A 14,802-nucleotide genomic window follows, 5' to 3' on the forward strand; every position below is an offset into this window, starting at 1 on the left:
GTGTAAGAGAGAAAGAGAATAGAGGATGCAAGAGAGGACAGTCACCAAGTTATCTTAGGATGGTGGGACCTCAGATTATCTTTAGTTTTAAAATATTTCCATGCATTCAAATTTTTAATTGTGAATACATGATGTTTATAATTGGGAGAAATGAAGTTTTGTTTTATTGTGACAATTTAAAAAACTAAATAGACTATACATGATATTTATAACTTAGTTCATATATTTCTCATTTTCCCTCCCCCTCTAGGGTCCATTAGCACGAAACTCCTCAGATAGCTACTGTATTCAACCGTATACAACCTGCTCAGATTGATATCTTCCCAACAGAGTCAAGAAAAAAGACAGAAGACTGGGGGGAGGGGCAAGTACAATTCACAAGCTACCTGATCCCCTGTGAAGTTAATTTGAGGCTTCTTCTTTGGCACTAAAAGATTCTCTTAAAGTCATCTTGTACTGTGCTTTCAGCAACTGTCACCTCAAGCCTCTGATAAAGACAACTATTTATAGAGTCCTCAGGTGCCAAGTTGGCAGTGGGATACGTATTTTATTCCCCCATCAATCACTGTCTATACGTAGAAGGAATTAAACTGGGTTTTCCTTCTCTTATCTCTGGTTCCCTTCTTCTTAAACATTACTACATCAAAGTCGACATTTGCACAGATATTCAACAGCGGAAATGAAATGACATTCAAACTATCACGTTTGCTTCTCTTCTGGTCTTGAAGTTATCTGTGAATCTCTAGTATTTATTCTCTCACATCAGCACTCAGATTCTAAGCTTCAACAGGCTCTGAATTTGCCAAAACCCAACGCTTACAAGAGAATAGGAAATGGAATAGAAAACTCTAACTGCCCTAAATGCAGCACTTCAGGGTTCATTATAGATTACATGTAAAAATAATGAAATATTTTTATAAACTTGTCTATTCAATCTTAGTCTTTAAAACCGAATAGTGATGAACCTAGTTTGTCAGCTTAGTTTTATGCAATGCACAGGAATTTGTCAACAATGATGTACCAGTGGGAACTCTCCATGACATGAATTCAAATTCTGTATGTATAATTATAGTTACGAACATACAACATGGTTTTATCAAGATTTTCATGAGATTATTGACGGGCCACAATGCAACACTGAACATAACATTTAAATCCAATATCCAACTCGATGAAGAAAAGTAAATTAACCACCCTTATTCAATTTCAGAAACAGAGGTAATACCTATTTATGAACATTAACTGGAAAAAATAGAACAGAAGTTTATAAAGTGATTAAGCCCACCTGAAACCTGGAGATTATTTATAAACATCCTGCAGAAAAACCAAGAATAAAGGACACTAGGATTTCATTTTTATTACAGAAGCTTTAAAAAAAAACTCTACCAAAAAACTAAACAAAGAACTCATAAAATTCACAAATATGATAAAATTATTGAATTTATTCTACTAGTCATCAAAGCAATACAAATTAGAAAAAGTGCCAATTTTTAAATTATCTGAATTAGCAAAGACTGAAAAACACCTATGATATTCAATGAGGCACAATGATATTACTCATTCATTGTTAATGGTACAAACTTTCCCAGATACAATTTAGCAATACACATCAACAATCTAAAAAATAAATAATTTTTTAATCCCACTTCCAGGAACCCCAAATAATGAAATGATGTACAAAACTGACAAATTTAAGTATAAAGATAGCCTCAAAAACATAACACTTAAAACAACTAAATGTCTAACAAGTGGAAAATAGTCAAATAAACAATGGTTAATTGGTAATAGAAGAATTACATTCAGTCATGACAATTTTATTTTTAAAGAATATTAATAATGAAGGAAAATGCTCATGATATAATGAAAAATTTTAGAAGTTTTAGATATAGCTTGGTCTCACTTTTATATATATTCTCCATTTACATGGCATGCCTGCATAATAGGAAAATGTTAATAATGGTTACAGGACTTTCCTGGTGGCGCAGTGGTTAAGTATCCGCCTGCCAATACAGGGGACACAGGTACGAGCCCTGGTCCGGGAAGATCCCACATGCCACGGAGCAACTAAGCCCATGCGCCACAACTACTGAGCCTGCACCCTAGAGCCCGCGAGCCGGCACCGCAACGAAAAGTAGCCTCCGCGTGCCGCAAATAGAGAAAGCCTGTGCACAGCAACGAAGACCCAATGCGGCCCAAAATAAATAAATAAATTTTTTTAAAAAAAAGGTTACATAACAAATTATATAACCTCTGGAATTAACACTGATATTCATTTGTGTCATTTTCTGTCTACATTTTCCAAATTCTCTATAACAATGATATCTGGGGGGAAAATAGTATGTTTTAAAAAAAAAAAACCCACCAAGCCTCTCTGGCAAAAGAAATAGAGCAGGAAAAAAAGCACCTTTAAAAAATTGGACACGGCTTCCCTGGTAGTGCAGTGGTTAAGAATCCGCCTGCCAATGCAGGGGACACAGATTCGAGCCCAGGTCTGGGAAGATCCCACATGCCGCGGAACAACTAAGCCCGTGCGCCATAACTACTGAGCCTGTGCTCTAGAGCCCACAAGCCACAGTTACTGAAGCGTGCGAGCCACAACTACTGAAGCCCACATGCCTAGAGCCCATGCTCCGCAACAAGAGAAGCCACCGCAGTGAGAAGCCCGTGCACCGCAACGAAGAGTAGCCCCCGATCGCCGCAACTAGAGAAAGCCCGCGTGCAGCAACAAACACCCAATGCAGCCAAAAAAAAAATAAAAATAAAAAATTGGACAACTATCCCCATTGTGTGTATCAGGTCAGGGGCAAAACCTGATAAGCAGACAAACCAAAAAAGAATGTGAGAGTGACTTCTAACAACAATTCCTTAGAGTATACAACTTTTCATGGCTTACTGATAAAGTACTTCCACCTCTAATAAGGGGCCTCTTAAATAGAACTGCTTTAAGGTTTTAGCTCAAGGATGAAGAGAGAAAAGTAAGTTGGGGCAAGAAGTTCCTACTCTCTTAGCTAAGGAAGAACCTGAACAAGGAGATGTCAAGGAATTAGGGCCCAAGCATGACTTTTGTTTTTTTTCTTAAGATGCACAGTACCTTTATTTATTTATTTTAAAATTAATTTTTATTGGAGTACAGTTGATTTACAATGTTGTGTTAGTTTCGGCTGTACAGCGAAGTCAATCAGTTACACACATACAGATATCCACTCTTTTTTAGATTCTATTCCCATATAGGTCATCACAGAGTATTGAGTAGAGTTCCCTGTGCTATACAGGAGGTTCTTACTAGTTATTTACAAGGCATGACTATTTTAGTAAGTTTTGAATAGGAGAAGAAAAGAAAAGGCATCAAAGCAAACATCTGAATGGCAAAAGCTGCTAGGCGGCTCCCAATATTCACTGCTCTCCTCTCCTGCAGTAAAAAACTCTGGGCACTGTGCCCAGTTAAGACTCCAGTTCTTTGCCTTCCTGCCCATATAGGAGTGTGCAAGTCCTGACCAATGAGATGTAAGTGTGGTGCAGTAAAACATACCCTTTTTCCCTTCCTCCTGTCTGGGATGCAGACATGATCGCTGGAGCTCTAGCAGCCACTGAGAACCATAAAGTCAAAACTACCTCTGAGGATGACAGAGCAGAAAGACATGAGGAGCCTGGGTCCTTGACTCTGTGGATCTGCCTTATCATCCTGGACCGTGTTCCTTTAGACTTTTGTTATATGAAAAAGAAATCTCCAATTTTTTTTTTTGGTCTCTGTTACACACAGTTGAAATTAACCTAAACTGATGTACCTGGCCATGTTGAGCTTGTGAAAATTTTTCTCTTGATCCTGTCTACTCTCAGTGGCTCCCTTCCTCTTAACAGACCAAAGACTGGACCAAAATAAACAGGAAAAAATAACAGCAGAATATCTTAATGAAGTTTTATGTTCTTTATTATTTTTAAATAAGTAATCTGAAACTTCCAGAGCTCTCGCTCTCTTTAGGCATAACTAATTGAATTGTTTTTAACTTGGGTCTGGCGCTTGACTGATTTTTCAGGTCGGTGGTCCAAGGTAAAAATGGATCCTGCATTACATTAAATGTTAACCTGAAACAAATTGAAGATTTCATAGCACAAGCTACTGGGGACCAGGAATGACAATGGAATAGATGTTAGGTCCTTGATTCCAGCCCTTCCCTACTTGCCCATTGCTGCTAAAGGAAGAGAGTGGCAATTCAAAGTGAATATCAGTCACGGAGTACAGCGTCTGCACAGATGGATGGCCTGGAGTTAATCAAGTGAGTTTCCTCTGGCATTTCATTAACGTTTTTTTTGAATGGATGACAAAAATCTCTTGTAACCAGTGCTTCCTAATTACCTACAAGGTAACAGATACGTTTAAAACTAGAAAAGTAAATATTTACCCTTTTCCAGTTACTTTTGGATATTTGAATCTGGTTCCCTGCTAGGAGGAAAATACCGTCAATGTGAACTAATTATCAAGAGCAAATTTTCATTTCTAACATCTTAAAGTCTGGTATTGAGAAAGCTGTCACCTTGAAAAAAAAATCTGACCAAGGAAATTTTTCTCTACTGAGTGGAAAAAAACAACAGAACATAACCTATTTTAAATCTTCACAAGGATACAAACATAAGCACTGCTCACAATTACATTCCTCTCTAAGCTATAACCAGGGCTAATCGTAGTAACTTACTGTACACGTTAAATATTAGCCTGAATAACAACTAGCTTCATTAACTATAAGACTTCACATTGCATTTTGAATTCAATAACTTGATATTTATTAAACAACCATTCAAGTCATCAAAGCCCAAGTGGTATTTAAATACTTCAAAGTAGGTTTAAGAAGTAGCAGAATCAATTAAAATGACTTGCCTATAAGTATATATAAAGTAATTCATCCCCAGAACCAGAAAAGGGCTAAGGAATATTGGTTTTTCCTTTTTATTTTACCACAAGGTAATACTCCTGCAATGGCAGAAAAGGAAACTCATTGTCTGGGATTAAGACACTATGGTTTCAAGTCAATCTTGGGGCTATTCTAGGAAGATGACAACTGTATCAAATTAGCAGTTGTAGTTTTGTAACACTACTTAAACCAAGTGGCTTGTTTTGCTTAGAAGTAAAATCCCTGGGGCCCTGAGAAGATGAGACAATGGATAGTTAAATGGCTAGCTGACTATCCAATCGGGTTTTTCTTTATTGTTTTAAGAGTTGACTAGTTCCAAAGATTTACGGTATTCTAGGTGATATAAGATTAAAAATTCAATGACATAGCTACACGTAATATGTAAAGAAGACGTCTTAATTTCAGAATGAAAGAACTAGTAAGAAAGCAAAAAAATCTGAAAAAATGAGTTGTAATTTCTAGAAATAACTTATTTACAATATTGATAATTAATGACCCTAAGAATCATTATTTCATCATGATGCTCTACCAGTCTCTATTTTTCCTACTGCTAATTTTAGGACCTACCACCTTATCTCAAGTGGAACAAGCGTGAAATTCTATGTCAGACTAGCAGAGGTCATAGACAGCTTTAGTAATACCGATATTCTGGACCTTAAAAATTTTAATACTGAAATTTGCTTATTAATTTTTTACATTCATACTGAATGCCTCCTATGTACCAGGCATTGTGCTTAGAAGCTAGGAAACAGTAAAAATTACCCTAAATACCTTTAACCTGAAATTTGAGTAAACAATCTTGTGAAACTGGGAACAGGGGTGGAGGCTGAGATGTGGGGGGAGCATCGTCATGTGGAAATGTCATCTAAAAGAGGAGTTAATCCCATGAGATTTAAAAAATATTTTAGCAGGTATATTTTGTCAAGTATGACAAAATAATACATAAACCAGCAATAAAAGTTATTTTTCAAGTTGCATATAATAGCTGGTCTTCTTAAGATTGATAGCCCTGCTGAAGACGAGAGGGAGTTTATGAGTCTTCCTAGAACTGCAGCTTAGTAAGTGAAAAGACAGATACCTCAAGAATCTTAAACAAAAATAAACGAGTTTACAAGCTGGTCTACTAGAACTTGCTATTTCAACAAGGCAGCCAAATGAGGTAAAGAGACTAAAATACTCTCTCTTTAAACTATGATGCAGTTGATCACAATGGTCAAACCAGTTTTCCTTTTACAGATGAACTGAGCATCTTAAGATTTTTTTTTACTGGTCATGTGGATACTCATTTAAGACTTTCAAAACAGCCATCTTGGGGCTTCCCTGAGTGGCGCAGTGGTTGAGAGTCCGCCTGCCGATGTAGGGGACACGGGTTCATGCCCCGGTCCGGGAAGATCCCACGTGCCGCGGAGCGGCTGGGCCCGTGAGCCATGGCCGCTGAGCCTGCGCGTCTGGAGCCTGTGCTCCGCAACGAGAGAGGCCACCACAGTGAGAAGCCCGCGTACCGCAAAAAAAAAAAAAAAAACCAGCCATCTTACTTGAAAAGCAAAAGTATTCAAGGAGCCATGTCCAAATCTCATCTTGTGGGTCTAAATGTTTACCTCCGTCCACTGTCCTCCACAAGGTCCTCTCCTATTCTTTTTTCATCATTTTTAGGCATGGCCAACTAGAATACATGACAACGAGAGGAAAGTAAAAGTATATGGTATATAAAAGAATATTCAAGAGACTTTCTTCATAACCCACCTTGTGTATAACATCATACTAGGCACTTCTTTCCTGCTAATAGTTCTCCAACTATAGGTGCTCTGAAAATCATCATCAGTCCGATAAAAGCATCGATGAGTATGTACTAAAAAAAGATTCCAGTGTCTCAGTATCACTAGGTCAGGCTCACATGTGGTTCTGGATTAAGTTAAAACCTAAAGTTAAAACTAACTTCCTGTCTCTCCCAAACCCAATCTTGGTTGAGTTAGTTTACAAGACTTTCTCTCTGATAAAGACCTTACACCACCTTTTTATAACCTGTGTATTACTAAGTCAATAACCTGGAATACTCAGAAGGAAATGGACTAAAGTCACACAGAACGTTTCCCTCAGCTTCTTTATCTGTAAGGATAGTAAAATCTATTTATTATTCACTGGACTTCTGTCGCCTAAATGATAGGCAACAGAAGGGGAGGCTTCTGAAGCCTCCCCATCAACTGCTCTGAGCTTGCACTATGTCAATCTTACATATACATTGTTTTAAAATACATATGTATTGGGAATTCCCTGGCAGTCCAGTGGTTAAGACTCCAAGCTTCCACCACAGGGGGCACAGGTTGGATCCCTGGTGGGGGAACTAAGATCCTGCAAGCCACGTGGTGTGGCCAAAAAACAATAAATTAACTAAAAAACATAATAAAATACACATGTATTCACATATATTATTGCACTTAACTATCATAGTAAGTAGATACGTAAGACTGTAGGCTGCATGAGGACAGAGGTTTTTGTCTGATTTGTTCCGTGATACTGTCCCGATACCTATAACAGGGTTTGACACATAGTAGGGCCTTAATAAATATTAGCTTACTGAATAAACAGATTAATGAATAACTATGAGATTCATGGGCAAGTATAACGTACATTTTTTTTTCTGCATGAGAAAACTTTAATACCAATCAAAGGGATTAAGAGACTGCCCAAGATCACGTGGCTAAGAAATGGCAATGCCTGTAACTGAACGGAGGTTCCTAGGCTCCAAATCCAGTATCCTTTAAGCAACTGTCTCACCTGGGGCATACGTATCCTCTTACAGTTTAGAATGCCAGGGGAAATGAAACCAAAGATAAGCATAGCACATCTTCCTGGAAAAAGACTTAGATTAAGTTACTTTAGAAAAAAAAATTAATATATATTAAAGTAACACCAGTCATGGAGCAGATTTTGGGAATCTACATTAATTTCAAAGATAAAACTTGAATCTATAAACACCTTTGACATTTGGAAACAGCCACGTGGACCCTCACTGCCATCTGAGTGTCCACCTTGTTTCTTCACCATCAGCCCTCCAGGCACTTACATGGTAAGGTTAGAGAAGCAGCTCAGCAGAAAGCAAATACCAAAGCTCCCACAGTCCCAACACACCTGGGGCTTAGAGTCAACTCTGATTCCTCCACAAAGCTAGGAGGGACAGACTGCTGCTAATTTATACGTAGCTGTCTCCAATGCCCACCATCTTTATTTCTCTCTCCCTGGCAGTTCACGGAGCTTTGGTCTTCCTCCTTCTTTCAGCAGGCAGGACCATAAGCTCACCTTTCACTGCTCTAGACCAGCATTCTTTGAACTGGGATATGTGTCTGAAGCAAAGCCAACACTTCCCAAGGGGTTCACCATCACAGCTCTAAGTGAGTCAATTTCTAAATCCCCAACTTCCAAACATTCTCTTGTCTGAAAACTGATCTGCCTGAAACCAAGACTGGGATGGAGGGACATCCATCTCCTGACGAAGGGAAGCTGTCCTTCATCACCTCCCCTTCGCAAAGGTCCTTCTCCCACTTTACAAAAGCAATGCATCTACATCACCTTCACCAGATCTTTCTAATCTTCATTACGCCAGGGTGCAAAGAACACAGGGCTCAGGGCGACTAACAAAGGAACAAATAAAAATGCTGATGCCTGTTGAGGATCAAGTCTCCAGCATTTGGGTAACTCCTTCTCTAAGACAGGTAATTCCCACTTGTTTGTTTTAAACAACCTGAAATATTTAAATAAAAAGAGGCTTATGGCCAAAAGAAATACAAAATACTACATTTCAATTTATATTCTTTTTTGTTACATAAGACAGAGTGATCAATAAGACACTTTCATGCATAAAACTATATTACATTGGGAGACACTGCTTTGGGAAAGATCTCCGGTGTTCTCTTATTTACTGCAAGTAATAAATCCTTCCTTCTACCAAAACAAACGAACAAACAAAAACACTATATTACATTGGGATAGAATTCTATAGGGGAAGGGAAATGGAAATATGAATTTAAGGAGAAAAGGGAAAGATGTAAGACTTTTACTGTTAAGAACTTACTCCTGCATTTTTAAAAATGAATGATACTGGGAATTAAATATAGATCCCACTACAGAGTTTTTTAAATGATGTAACAATTTAAAAAGTCAACATTTACAGTATGCTGAAAAATGACATCCTTTGCAACTATTTAAACTTAGGATGAACAGTTTTAGCAGTGAACTTAAAAACATGCTTAGGGTACAGGGTTTTACAGAATTTTTAGGCACTACAAGAGCAAAAAAGTTGTAAGAACGCTGCTGTAGAACAACCCTTCAGAAAACCCTTCCAAGACAAAATATTGAAGAGACAGAGAAAGAACAATTTCCCCACCTACCTAGCTTTGAGCGAGGATGGGATGATGATGGGGTGAGCATTAGCATTCTCTCCACCCTCTTCTTAGTCATAAACACATTTGTTGAACCTGGTTCTGCAACCAAGTTTCTAAAATTGATGATGAAGTTAGATATCTGATCTTAACTGCATTGCTGACAGGGATTAGACACTGGCTGAAGAGATGTATCTCAGTCCTAAGGAGAACCGCTGGAGTACTTTTCTTTTAGTCTCCAGAAAGACTCATGAGATCATACCATAAAGGCTCACTAATTTTGTATTTATCTTACACGATGACAAATTTCGCCACTGGGGATGGAATACTGAATGCATCAGACTGGTATTTCATTACTGACATGCATGAGGCAAAAAACTGGAAAACTCTTACTTACTGTGTAGTTAGTATGTTGAACATGGCAAATGTCCTAAGGAGTAATGTCAACAGACACATCTACATACCTTAAGCCCTCAGACTCCGCTTTTTTCCTTCTTTCTCAGATTCCGTACTCTCTTTTCCTCTGCCTCTTACCTCTTTTCAGCCATTCCTTTAGATATGATGGATGAGGCCAGCGCTTAATTCGATGTCTACACTGTTTTAAAAATATTGACTTTCCTGTCCTCAAGCTCTCAGAGAGACAGTGGGGCTATTAAGAGCAGACGTTAGACCTACTCTAAATCTACTCCCATTTAGTAGAAGGAGGTAGTACAGTTTGAGATAAAAGGTGTCTTTAGAATCGGAAAGTCAGCTGAAAATCACAGTCCACCATTTACTAGGTATGTCGTTCAATTTCTCTAAATCTCAAGGCTCGCAAAGTCCTTAAAATGGGGTGCTAAGGATGAGACAAAATACATCAAGCACTTAGAAATGTACCAGCACATAGTAGGCCTTCAATAATCAACAGTTATGAAATCAGATGTTTAATAGTTTTAATGACTGTTTAAAATAGCCAACAGTTTTCTCTTGACATAATGTCAACTACTGTCATGTTTTTCAATTTCTTTAACCTCTTTGAAAACAAGTGATTTGGAAAATGACTACCTTTCATGTCTAAGTATAGGGTGTGCGTGTATAAAATGTACCTGCAGTACTAAAACCGTCAAAAGGACATACACAGGTCGACGACTGCACAAATTTCACACATAGCATGGTGGCATATCCTTAACATGTTCTAAGCATTGCTGTGAAACACTTTAAAACATAAGCATGGAATCTATCATCAGTTCTTTTAAAGTCTGTCCAAATTTAATTGGTAATCTAACACTTCCCCCTTCAAATTAGCAGAGTTTTTTTTTTTTTTTTTTTTGGTTGTTTGTAAAATACTTATTATTTTAAGGCTGTAGGGACACTGGTACTCCCACAATTCTCATTTGTGTATAAATGAGTACAACCTCTAAAGCAATTTGACGATGTGTATCAAGGACTTAAAACGGATCTACATGCTTATTCAGCAGGGAAGGAATACATACTAACCCAAACAAACAGATTTATGTACAAGAGTATTCATTACATCACAACTTAATAATAGTAAAAAAATGAAGCCGCTTGATGTCCACTGCAGGGAACTAGATATATACAGCCATCATCCCATGGAACATCACGCAGCTTAAAAAAAAAAAAAAAAAAAAAATTAAATACGATGGGATTAAGTGAAAGAAGCAAGGTATAAAGCAGTATTTGGCTATGATTCCAAATTTGTGTATGCCACTGTGATTCTCAAGCAGGAATAAGAGAAAACTTACAATAAAGAATTGGAATTACACGTGATCAAAATCCACAGCTTGAAAGGACACGCTGTTAAGACTTGTTACCCACGTCCTAATTTTAAAAAGAAGTGTGGGATGAGTACACTGCTGATTCAGACCCTTTTTATGAATGGCGGAGAGAGGAAAGTGGATAATAAAGCTAACATGTCTGCAACTGGTATTCAGCCTCTTTAAACTTTCAGTTTAATGAAACTTCTGGGTGACTTTTACACCACATACACCAATGTTCACTACCTAGCTAGTAAGTTTTGGGGGAGTGTGCAGAGATGAGAGACGGTAGGAAAAGGTGAGGACTCACATAACCTTCCAATATGCACAATTTTGCACGGTGTAGGAGTAAATGAAACACTGTCAGCACACACACACACACACACACACACACACACTCCCTCTCTCTGATTCAGATCTATAGACGCATATTTAAAGCACGCCCACTCTAAGCAGAAATGCCTCAACACACCTGACCCTCCCTGAACTCACGTGCACTTCATTACTACTTTTAAAACTCTTAGTTTATTCCCAAAGCCCACCACTACCACCACCAATCAAACAAGGCTAACACGCACGCCAAGACTGTTTTTCAGCATTCATGAACTTTCCTGCCTTTATTTTTCACATCAGTACTTCAAATGTCTGATCTAACCCCACAGAAAAGAAAGGGAACAAAAATGCCTTTGGACGTTTATACGTCTCATGTTACTCACTCCTGTACTCCAGAAAAGGAGTAACCCAAGTCCTTGTGACTTGAAATGACATCTTTCTGCTCAGTGCTGTTCTGACTTGGCCTGTGTGACCACAGCTCTATCTGCTTGCCCGCCAGTCTGTGCCCAGGTGCTTCTGGCAGCTCCACAGCAGAAGCAAGCCTGTTTCTACAGTCTGAAATCGCACGAAGCCAAAATCAACTGAAGTTATTACCAAAACACAAAGGACAAAACACACCTTAACTGCCACCTTACATGTCAGAACTCTCAAACTGAAAGGTATCTATTTGCTTGACAGTATGCACATCCATCTAGTTGTTTGCAGACGTCAACCTGCAGAACAAACAGCTGGGAGACGTTTGGTTGGTTTCTGGTTGTCAATTTCAGGAAACACAAACATTTCTTAGTTCCGAGCTCACGTTCCAAGTCAATACAGGCTTTGGTGTATTTTCAATTTTTTTCCAGGCTAGAAAGGCGCTAAGCTAATAATTAACCTTAAGCATACCATCACCTCTGCTAAAAACATTTTCTACACACAGCCCTAAATTACTTCCTCTTCAGTTAAACAAAACAGACAAGCTGTAATAAAACGTCTCCGAGAAATGTGATCCCTTTCATTGGTCACCCAGGAGCCTTTCCCCTAAAATCTGTTCTTTCTTGTGGCGGACGGGGAGGAGAGTATCCAAAATAAAGGTGACACCCAAAGCACAATTATTTTGTAAGAAAGTTGCCTAAGATAACTCATACAGGGTTTCCCAGGTTGAGTAATTCTTACAGGCGGGTGAAGAGGGACAGCTCGCCTCCAAGATTACTATCTGCAGAGGCTTCCCTTATGTTGAATTTTTTTTTTTTTTTGCGTCCTTTTTAATTATACTACTAGGGCTCTGATTTTCACACCTCTAGCTGCTGATGGGGGGAGTTGAGAGCGACGCGCCAGGGCTGCGGCAGCCGCTCGAGCCAAGTCCAACGCTGGGGGGCGGGCAGCCCACTCCCCACAGGGTCCCACCCTCCCGGGCACACGCGTGCAGAGACGCGCCGAGGCTGCGGTCCGCGGGCGGGGACTCACCGCTGTCCAGCCGCGCGATCTGGGGCAGTCGGTAAGTGCTGACCAGCAGGTCCAGCGGAACGGCCACCGAGCTCCACTTCACATCCTTGAGGCTGCAGCCCAGCGAGGGCGCCGGGTCCATCTTCCCCGCCTCCTCCGGCCCCGCGCTCCCGCCGCCGCCGCCTGCACCACCCGCGCCTCGGCGGCCGCCGCTGCTAACACTTGCGGTCTGGGGCGCGCGGAAGGCGCCGGGCACTCTGGCCGCGGGCAGCCCGGGGGCGCGGCGGCTGCGGCGGCGGGGAGGGAGGGGGCCCGCGGCCGGCTCAGCTGCCACTGCGGGACATGGCCGGGGCGCCCCGCGTGCCCTCAAGCCCGGAGAGGACTCGCAGCAACCCGGCGGCGGCGGCGGGCGGCGGCGGCCGGGGTGTATGCGGCGGCTCCCGCTCCGCCTCCTCCTCTGGCCCCGGGTCTGCAGCTGCGGCGGCCGCCCGCTCGCCTCCTCCTTCTTTTACCCCTCCTTCCCTCCGCCTGGAGCGTGTGAGGAGGAGCCGCGGGTCTGAGAAACGCCATAGCAGCGTTCCCAGCACTGACTAATCAACAAGGTGCGAGCGACGCCTGCGCAGCTCGGGGAGACACCGCCCCCGCCTCCGCCCCCGCCTCCGCCCCCGCCTCCCCTGCACCACCCGCCCCGCCCCGCCCCGCCCCGCCCCGCCTCCCTCTCGGCCTCCTCCGGCTGTAGCCCGGCTGGCTCCGTTTGGAGTCGGCTCCCGGGTCTGGTCGCGGCTCAGGCGGCTCGGCGCGCTCTGCAAGCTTTAGCTCTCGCTCCCCCATCCGACCGTTCGGGGGCCCTGCACCCTGGCCCGGGCGCCACCGCGCGCCCGCACTCCTTCGCTGCCCAGGGCCTGCCCGAAGGGCGCCCTGGAGGAACGCAGCGAGCTCAGGAATCTTTCTCAGTCTTCATGTCGGGCACTCTCCCGTCTACCCCGACCCTGTTAGCACTGGAGTTGCTACTACAGGACACAAAAAAGACCTGTTTGGTGCCCACCTCTTGAGAATGCCACAGACAAACGAAGCTGGGAAAGGCAGGCGGGGAGCATCCCCTGCCGTGTCCTCCGCACCCCGACCCCCGCCCCCGCCAGCCCTACAATTCTCCAGAAACGCAGCTGGAAGTTACCCCCAGCAGTCTAGACTTTGGCTGCTAGGCAGAATGAAAAAGGCCGAAGCACCGAGAAGCAGAAAGGTAATGAATGATCAGTACCCACGCAGGGGAAGGTGACTGTCGGTTTAGTACCTTCATTGTATGGACAAACTGCTGGAGACTGCAGAGGATGAGGCTAACAACAGCCGTGGACACGCCAAGGGTTACTGGGAGACGACTGGGACCAGCTGTTTTCACATGCTTTTCTCACTCATTTCTCTCCCAAGCTTAAAGGTTGGAATAGTTCCCGTTTTCTAGATACGCGTACCAGGACATTAGATAGTTTGGCAAGATTACACACTTGTAGATAGCCTTGCCGAGATACAAACCCACAGTCTGCTTTCCGTGACAAACACTCTGTTTTCCCCAATATTGAGTATGGCCTGCTCACTGCTGACAGAGCTCAGAATGTAAAGGTGGCTGTAAGATTCCTGCTTCTTCAGGCACATCCTGACTTTTATATGCTAATCTTTTTTTTTAACATTATTTTACACCGGCAGAGGTGAATGATGGCCAGGTGAAAGGGTTACATATCAGTTCTTTATATTTTTCAATACGTATTCAGTGCTCAGTGCATGTAAGACAAAACAGCACCTGCTTCGCCCGCCCAAGGGGACTTGAAAACATCCGCTGCTTTTCAGTGGGCTGGCTTAGTTCTGTGCCAATGAATAAACCTCTCCATAGCAATTAGAGAAAAACACGGAGATTCTTCTACTCCCACTTTCCCTGTCCTCTCACTTTGAAATACTGGCGATAATTTTCACAAAAGTCTTCTGCAGAAAGTTTTGACCTTTCTGTCACTGGTG

The 14,802-nt window shown here is 41.8% G+C and overlaps 1 protein-coding gene across 2 annotated transcripts in view; it reads right to left on the reverse strand.

Annotated features, from left to right (window-relative positions):
* Positions 1 to 12,962, reverse strand: part of GAREM1 (GRB2 associated regulator of MAPK1 subtype 1) — a 203,198-nt gene extending 190,236 nt beyond the window's left edge. For both annotated transcript variants that reach the window (XM_079718027.1, XM_079718026.1), the window contains exon 1: positions 12,820 to 12,962. In XM_079718027.1, coding sequence (XP_079574153.1) covers positions 12,820 to 12,940 — 121 coding nt within the window. In that variant the 5' untranslated portion in view covers positions 12,941 to 12,962. The remainder of the gene's footprint in view (positions 1 to 12,819) is intronic.
* Positions 12,963 to 14,802: the final 1,840 nt, after the last annotated feature.

Source organism: Hyperoodon ampullatus (genome assembly GCF_949752795.1).
Source record: "Hyperoodon ampullatus genome assembly, chromosome: 13".
Lineage (NCBI taxonomy): Eukaryota > Metazoa > Chordata > Mammalia > Artiodactyla > Ziphiidae > Hyperoodon > Hyperoodon ampullatus.